Genomic DNA, 8,630 nt, shown 5'->3' on the forward strand with positions numbered 1-8,630 from the left:
ATTACATTCTTCTCTCCGAATCTGATATCCTCCACGCTCTTTCGTCTCTGTGCAGAGGCGCGATAATTTTTTATTTCCTCAAAATAACAATCAGCGTATCGGCTGGAACGGGCCAGCAATGAAAACAGAAAGAATGTGATCTCTGGCTCTTGTTTGGGGAAGCGTTCTCTTGCACTTGACTTGGCTCCTCCACGCGCCCCCTACCGTACTACAGCCATTCACACGGTGATGGTGAGGGGACCCCGCCTGCCCTCCGTTGCCCAGCCGTTGCCGGAGCTGCGCCGCCGCTGCCGCGAGCCGAGGATTGCAAATTGAGCCGACGGGTCTTTGTTTCGGCTACGCCCACTGTTAAAGTATTTCGGCAAACAACGCGACGCATTTATCGCGTGGATGTGTATTTGAACCAGTGCCGAGTGACCACAACAATGCAAAGTTGCATACGTGTTTGAAGATTGGCTACTATGTGCATTTACGGTGGGAGGTAGCATGCAGTATTAATATTTAATCGGCGAAGTTGGCAGGCGTCCGCCATGTTTTAAGGCTGTGAGTTGGGCCTAGGTTTAATTTCGTCAAAGTGCTTAATATTTTGTGGCAAGCAGAAGTGATAGTGTTGAGTTGACATGATACACTCGGATGTAGTGCGGTGATCGTCTTTTGGATAATCCCAACCTCAGCATTTTGAAGGAGGTAAGTGAGTGAGTGAGAGCGACTTGTTTCCATCCCTTACAGGCTTAGCCTACGATAGCCCCGCCGTCTTCTTCACAATTTTCAAGCTATGTGTCTGTGAAGTAATGTAAGGGTTATATGTCTTTGTTCCTAAGTTCTAAGTATGTCGTAGGAAGCGCCTGTGCTCTCTAAAAGTCCGTAGTTTTTAGTCTGTGCCTCGTACCATGAAGCCGTAGGGCCTCCTTAGGCTCTACAACTACAGGCTAAATGGTGAATGGCCGAGGTTGGGACGGTCCGACCTGAGGTTGAACGTAACCTAAACTCAAGAATATTATTGTGTATAAATGTCAGTGCTTCAGAGTGCAACTTCCCCCTTGCGTTCAAAAGCATAAGATTTTTTAAAAGACAAACAACACAGCTGGGTCACCTGCATGCACCCGAATTATTTACTATGGTTCACCTTTGATTTTGGTGGGTAGTAATTCAGTGCTCTAATTTAAATAAATCTGAAAGGGCTTAATATTGCCCTCAAATAAGTTTTGTGCATTGCACATGATACCAATAATTTTGTGTGTATTCTTCTCTGTTGACATTTTATTCTATTAATATTTGTGCCTGTTGCTGGCAAAGTAATAACTAAATTTACCTCTTTTTCACTTACAATTGTGAGAACCTGATTTGGCTATTGAATACAATTAACCATCATCTTTCCTTGCTTTTACCATGTGTTTTTTGTTTGTGTTATGCTGAAAATGTTTGTGGTTCTATGGAAATAGTTATCGTGACATCAGTCTGATTCCTTCTCTTCGACCAATTTTGAACAAATTTATTACTGTTTATGTTTATGTATTCTATGTAATTGCCTAGAAGGTTTGTTTAACATGAAGGTTTGTGTGTCGGTGATAGTGGTTTTCAGTTTAAGATAAATCTACCGAAATTAAGATCTATAATGTAAATAACAGTGTAAGTGAAACTATCTGAGAGACAATGTCATTCCTTGAAAAAAAAAATAAAAAATCATATTCGTTTGTTTACTTCCCATAGGTTTGAACTGTCAACTACTTGTCAGTATTATGCTCTTACAAATTTACTTTTTGTCATGATTAAGCCTGCATTTAGTGATTGTATTCTTTTTGAGATGATTTTTTAGTATTATGCATTTGGTGTCCATTTGACCATTAACATAACAATGGACAATTAGCACATGAAAAGAAAGTTCTGTGTTTTCAAAATCTGTTAGGATTTCAAAACAGACTGTTTATGTACAGTCCCTAGAACTTCTTCAATTTTTGTTATATGAAAAATCTAATTACTTTGTAGTATTTGTTAGTCATTGTACACAAGTAACCCTCCCCACGCAATTTCAATCTCAATTACAACTCATAACCCAAATCTGATTTTCAGGTTGCCAATGGGGTTCAAACTGACGGGATGACCGAGACTTGCTGGAATGCAGGAGGTGGTAAGTGTCTGAGCTTTTTGTCTAACCAATGACATTATTGTGGTGTTCACTCTTAGAGTCAGCTAATAAATACAGTTGCTAAGGTCGTTTTCAACTGTCTTGAGAGCCACTATAAAACCTGCAGCCTCCGTTTAGTGTCAAAATTTGTCATATTTAGTTTTTTGGTAATGAGTGACCAAATTTGGCATTTGTGTCAGTTGTAGAGACTATAAACTCATCCTAGTCCTAGAAGACCCTTGCGAATATTTTTGCTTGTTGAGGCTCGTACTGGACCGCGTGCCCCCCTGTAGGCTGTAAGCTGGTCAGATGTAGTCCGTTCAGCTCGGCTTTCGGGCAGGAAGTAGATAATGTCTTGTTGGAGCCCTCGCGTCGCCGTCGTCATCAGGATGACTCTGTGAACCGGCTGCCGAAGGGCGCGTGCTCAAGGGGTCCAGCACGTCAGGGATAATTTAAAGTCCGAAATTTTCTCCGGCGAAATTTGAAACCCAGCAAAAGAATGGAAGAAATTGAAACATTTCCACAAAAGTTTTTAAAAAATAATATTAAACATTTTTTTTTTTGCAAAACTTCTCAAAAATGTATTTTTGTAAAATCAAACCCTCTGGTCAGGGACTTTGTTTCGGGGCCGTGGCCTGGTGGGCCTGGGCTGTGGAGGCTCCCGTAGGGGGCTCAATGGGGTGGCTGTGGAGCGTAGGAGGGCGTGCCTAGGGCCGCCTAGGGGGCCTCCCGATGGGGAGCACCCGGCCCCGGAGGTGCTGGAGGCACTGGCCGGGGGAGTTAGGGGACTGACTGGTTCAGCAGGCCTTTGTCTTACTCCTGCCCGTGTGTGTATGTGTTTTGCAGGCGCTGTCGTGAAAATGGAGCAATTCTCACCGGCGCTGGACCCCCGCAAGCAGGAACTCTTGGAGATGCGTTTCACCGGGGCCAAGGTAATTGGCGCTTCCTCAATCTTTTCTCTTTAGGAAATGCCTTTGAGGTGTTCAGCATTAGCTAGGGTGCAGGCGAAGGGGATGGTGCGCCGGCCAACCGACGTCCCACCTATTTCTTGTTTGTTTGAAATCAGTTTGCATTTTTATCTCTGCGAGGTGCACGGGTAGCAGTGTCCAGATTGTGGGAGCAGCAAACGCACCCGAGGAGTGTGTTTCTTTTGTGTGCGGATGTGTGTGTGTGTGTTGGGGGGGGGGGACTCGCACTTCTTCTGGGCGCCCCAGCCTTTGGCTACGCCTGCCTCTCTGAACCCGATGCCGGACGGGCCGGCGGTCGGTGTTGGTCGAGCAGATCGGATGTGGAGGTGCGGACACTCGGCGGTGGGTGTCGCGTTGACTCGCTCCGCTCTCCCTGCGGTGGGCCAGCCGCGCCAGCCGCGTCACGTGACCCCGCCCCATCATGCACCGCGCGGCCTCCTCGTCTTGCCTTCTCCGCGCTTGCATGCCCCCCCCCCTCCCCCCCGGTCCGTCGCTTGCGTGACGTCACACGCAGCCGGTTGGTCGGTTCGGCGGTCGGTGTATAACGTCTCTGTAATGCTGACCAGAGTGTGGTGGTGGTGCGTGGCCTGCCTGCCTGCTCGGCCTGACCGGCCGGTCGCCCGCTCGCAAAAAAAAAAGAAAAAAAAGGAGAGCAAAATGTGTCTCTCGAAGTCTTTGCTGACGGAGGCAGCCGCTCTGCTTGCCAAGAGAAGAGGTTTGTGGGAGGGGAGGGTTTGTGGTTTGTTGACGTCGTCGTCGACGTCCCCTTCCTGGTACCGCCCTGGCCCGGTGCTGCCTTAGTGCTGCCCTGGTGCTCGCCGTTATCTGGCTGGTGGGGTGGAAAGCACCTGAAGCTCGCGTCCCTCGCGCTGACTCACTTGTCGCTCTCGTCTCATGACATCATCATGGTCATTATGTTGGTATGGGCACCATCCGTCGTCGTTGTGCTCGTCGATATCGATCCCGTTTCCTCGTTGTCTCCCCCCTCCCCTCCTTTCCATCCGGGGACCCCGTCGCTGGGTGCCGTTGTGCGAAGGTGGCTGCGTGCGTCTTGCACCCCCTGTGTAGCCGTAACCAGTGAGGTGGATGGTGTATTTCTGGAACTGCCCTCCTGTAGTCTTTGGGCGCCCGTGGCCGCGCCCCGCTCTGCTGTTGCCGCAGGGCCGCTCTGGAGAGCCACGCCGGAGCGCAGGTGCATCGCGGGGCCACGACGGGGCCGCCGCGGTGTGAGTGGAGGGGCTGTCGCTAAATGGCGAATGAGAAGAATAACGTGTCGAGTTGTTCTCCGTGACTGGAGGTGATCGCATGGAGGCGCCCGTCAGCTGCCTCTCGCTGGTTCGCGTTTGTGTGGTGAGGAGGGTGGGCGAGTGGTGATGGTAGCAAGAGGCATTCCTTCTCTAGCTCGTGCTCACGACGCAGTTTATGGCTGACCCCCTAGCCGGGCCCGGGCCCGGGTCGGAGGTCAGGCGCCCTGCGGCCACCGGCTGAAAGGAGCTGGCCAGGGAGGGGCCGCACGTAGAGCACGTATCAGCAAGGGTAGTGACTTATGCCCAAGCCCTCACGAAGCTCTCGAAGCGGGCCGAGCCGTGCCGAGCCGCGGCGGGGCGGGGCAGGGCTGGGCAGGCAGGGCAGGGCATGCCGCCGGGGCCACTGGGCTGGGCAGCGCTGCTCTGGCTGGTGCTACGCAGAGTGAGGGCGCCCCGCCCCGCCCCGCCCCGCCCCAGTGCGGCGCAACGCGTCGTGTGGCGGTGCGGCGCGGCGCGGCGCGTCCCCGACACACAGCGCCACGCCGTCGCGGCAGCAGCAGTCGGGGAGGAGAGCTGCCGCAACCCGCCAGGCGCGCGTCCGCGGCGGGACTGCCTACCTCCACGGCGACCCCCACACGGGCCGGGCGGCGGCGGCGGCAGCGTTCGACTCGCTCGCGGCCCCTCCCCCTCCTCTCCCCCTTCTCCGCCTCCCACTCCCTTCCCCTTCTCCTCTCCACACCCCCCTCACTCCACCCGCCCAAACCCCTGCCCAACCCCCTCCCCCCTCCCTAACTCCAACCATACCCACTCTCCTCTCTTTTACACTCGTGAGGTGTGAATGGGATCGACGAAGACGGCTGTTGGGTTCAGAGGGCCATTCTCGTTAAACTACTCATAATGCAGCCGCTTTTCTCGAAAAGTTTTAACAGACCCTTAAAAATATTATGTGCTGCCAGCGTTTTTATTGTTATTTTTCAGAGCACACTGATCTCGGAAGTGTGTAATAGGCTGGCACTTAAAAGGGCTGCTGTGGCCGGCGAAGGTTTTTTTCTTTTTTGCTCTAATCCTTTTTGTGGGTTGGTTGGCAGCCATGGTGGCCGCCTGCCGCCTGTGTCGCCGTCCCTTCCGGTGTTCCGGCAGCGATAAGCCTGGCGCAGCCTAGCCTCGTGGAGGGCGCGGGGCGGGGGAGGGAGGAGGAGGAGGTTGCTAGCCTCTCGACGTGCCTCTCTGCTCCACTAACTGAAAGGGCCCCAGCCAGCCTCGCTCCGCTTGCTGTATAGCCTCTCTGAGTCCCCACCCCTCCTCTCCCCCTCCTTGCCCGCCCGCCCCGCGCCACCCTCTCCGTGCACCTCTTACCTTACGGCAGGCTGGGCGGTGCGTTCGCATGTGAGATGGATAAGTTGAATGTTGATTTTGACGGTCGATGGCGAAAGAAAGAGTTGTGGCGGCCACGTGCGGCGTGCGGACCACGATGGCCCATGTTCCAGCTCTTTCCCCTGTTTTCCGCCTCTCCTGCTTTGTTTCTCGGTCCGCTCCCCGTGACCTGTGAAACGGGAGCCGTGCGCCGGGCTGGGCCGCGTTGCTCGCGGGGCAGGGCTGAGCGGGGGTGGAGCGGGGGTGGCTCGGGGCGGATAAGGTGTTTGGAGAGATTTTTCGACGCGCTGTGCTGGCTCTGCTGGCTGGAGGCGCGCACCGGAGGTGGAGTGGGTGGGGGTGGATTGCGGTGTGGTGAAGAGCGCGGAGAGGTGGGGGAGGGTGGTGAGGGAGGGCGCAGTGATAAGGGTTGCGGAAAGCTTAAATGAACTCCGGGGGTTGGGGGTAGTATAGTTCTCTGGTGTATGTCTAGTTTTGTGGAGGTCTCCTAAATTCTTGGCCCTTTAATTCGTCTTGCTTGTGTTATTTACTTTTCCTATTGTAAAAATCAACATATTCTCTGTTGCCCGAAGGTTCGCACTTGTATGGAACGGAGAGATTGGCATAGGGGCGCGAAAAGAGGCCCCGTGCTCGGGTGCACGTAGCTGCCCCCACCCGCGCCCCCTCCCGCTCCAGGAGGGAGACTTGCCCGGGGGGGTTGGTTGGTCGGAGCCGCTCGCCTTGCTTGCCGGCTTGCTGCTCCGCCGAATGTGTTGCGGGAACTGATGCCCCGGCCCCCCGCGGATATGGGGCACCCCTGGGCACCCCCAGAGCTTGACGCCCAGGGTTGCCACATAGGACCTGCCCGGGGGGTGGGTGGGGAGGGGATGCGGCGATGGGCCGGGCCCGGCGGGGCGGGGCGGGGCGGGTCGAGCTGCTCTGTTCGCTGTCGCTACGCCCGCCACCCCCCGCTACGCCTCACGGCGCGGCGCCCAGCGCCCACAGCGGCACCTAACTGGATCCGCCGCGGACGCCTAATGCGCGTCAAAGGGCGCCCTGGGCGCATCCGGCACAGTGGCCGAGGGCGCCAGGGCGGGCGCCGAGGAGGACGCGGTGGAGCAGGAGGAGGTTCCTGGGGGAAGGGCGCTGGCCCTGGGTCCCTGTTCCCCCCGGGGCCGTGGGGCAGCTGCTGTAGGGCGCCGCCCGACTCGCCCATGTTGCTACGGGGTTTTGTGAGACGTGGCTCGACCACCGAGGACCACTCGTGTCTTTTCTAGGGTGTATGGCAGCAGGCCCTTCTCCACCACCCCCTTCATCCCCCAGCCCCTCCCCCTCTCCTCATCGACCGCCCTCCCCGGCTCAGGCCCCCGCCCCCCTTCCTCCTCCCCCGCTCGCCCTGGCTCGCCCCCGGGTTTGTGGTAGGTTGCTTTGGCTCGTAGCAGTTTGGCGGCGTAGATGGCGAGCCTGGCAAGGGGGAATAAGCCCATCCCATCGCCCCCGGTGGCCTGGCCTGGTGGGCCTGGTGGCCCGGCGCGGTGCATTCTGGGGCCCCCCGCCCCGCCCGCCTCTCCCGCGGTGCTCGCGCCGAGGAGTGGCACCTCTGTGGGGCTTAGCGAGTCTAGCGCCGCCGCCATACTCGGTGCCGCGGGGCGGGGCGGGGCGGGGCGCGGTGCAGCGGCCCGGCCAGGTTGACTCTGGCGAACGGAACGGGCTTGGTGGGGCGTGGCGGGGCGTGGCGGGGCTTGTGCTGCCACGGCGGAGCTGCGCGGTGCCCTGGCGGTGCCGTGCGGAGCGGAGCGGGCACGTTGGTTTGCACAGTGCTGCACAGGCTGTGGTCCCCCGGCCCGTCCCGTCCACTGTTTGGGAGTAGCCTACATTTCCGCGTGTGCTGATCGATCGCCTGCCCTCCCCCTCGTCTCCCCTCCCTGCCGCACCCTCCCCTCGCCCTCACCCTCCGCCCTCCCTTCCACCTTCCCCCTCGTCCTCTCGGCCCTTCTCCCCTCCCCCTACCCCCCGCGCCCGATACCCTGTCCCTCATTTCACCCTTCCCTCCCCCTCCCCTCCTGCCTCTTCTCTGCCCCGTGCCGCCGCAGCAGCAGCAGTCTTGCAGATGTCTTGCAGCGGGGCGCTGCTGGAACGCGGCGCCTCCAGCCGAGCAGAAGGTCCGGGCAGATGTCCCCGCCGCCAGCGTGGCAGTGGCCACGATCGCGGCTCATGCCAGCGACCTGACCAGCAACGGTCGAACCAAGCCCCCAATTCCGATCCGATAGTGCTGAGCACTACAGCAGCACCCGGTGACTGACAAATAAAGCAAATACAGCTCGGTGAACAGTCCCACCCGGGCCCCGCCGGCCCCGCCAGCCCCGCCCCGGTGGGGCTCTGCAGCGGGCCGCGCTGTTTGGTGCCGCGTTGGCCCGCGGCCCACGGTGGTCGGCCCATTTAAATGGCCGCCCCAAAGGGAAATGGTGCGCTAAACGTGACGCTGTCGTTGTAGTTTTGACTGATAAAAGACTCGAAGGAGAGAGACGGAGACAGGCGGGCCGCTAGTGCTGCTACGTCACGGCGCCGCGGTGCGGCGGGGCCGGGCGGGCCCCCGGGGCCGAGGCCCGCGGCGTGCAGCTGATAGTGGCGGGGCGGCGGCGGCGGGGCTTCGCGATGCGGCATTACATCGTGAGCAGAGATGCTCCTCGTCCCTACGCCACTGTGCGCTACGCCCCGCTACGCCCCGCCACGCTCCGCCACGCCACGACTCTCAGGACCCGACCCGCATAGCCCCACCCGTCCTCGCGGCCGGTTCACCGCTCGCTCGCTCGCGCTGTGCCGCGCTGTGCCGCGCTGGGCCGCCCGGACCCGCTCGGCTCGGCGCCTTGCCGCCGCCATGTTGGCTGTACAGTCCGCCGTGGCGCGAGTGGAATGCGACTGAATGGGAGGGCGGGG

At 58.1% G+C, this 8,630-nt stretch overlaps 1 protein-coding gene across 3 annotated transcripts in view; it reads left to right on the forward strand.

The window, feature by feature from the left end:
* Positions 1-274: 274 nt before the first annotated feature.
* The window catches only part of LOC113214827 (serine/threonine-protein kinase tousled-like 2), a 23,897-nt gene continuing 15,541 nt past the window's right edge, over positions 275-8,630 (forward strand). The window contains exons 1-3 of one of the 3 annotated variants that reach the window (XM_052270776.1): positions 275-687; positions 2,071-2,128; positions 2,972-3,057. In XM_052270776.1, coding sequence (XP_052126736.1) covers positions 2,098-2,128; positions 2,972-3,057 — 117 coding nt within the window. In that variant the 5' untranslated portion in view covers positions 275-687; positions 2,071-2,097. Of the gene's footprint in view, positions 688-774; positions 794-2,070; positions 2,129-2,971; positions 3,058-8,630 lie in introns of those variants that run through there. The other 2 variants (XM_052270774.1, XM_052270775.1) reach the window with 2 other exon arrangements.

This window comes from Frankliniella occidentalis, unplaced genomic scaffold (genome assembly GCF_000697945.3).
Source record: "Frankliniella occidentalis isolate FOCC.00 unplaced genomic scaffold, Focc_3.1 Scaffold138, whole genome shotgun sequence".
Classification (NCBI taxonomy): domain Eukaryota; kingdom Metazoa; phylum Arthropoda; class Insecta; order Thysanoptera; family Thripidae; genus Frankliniella; species Frankliniella occidentalis.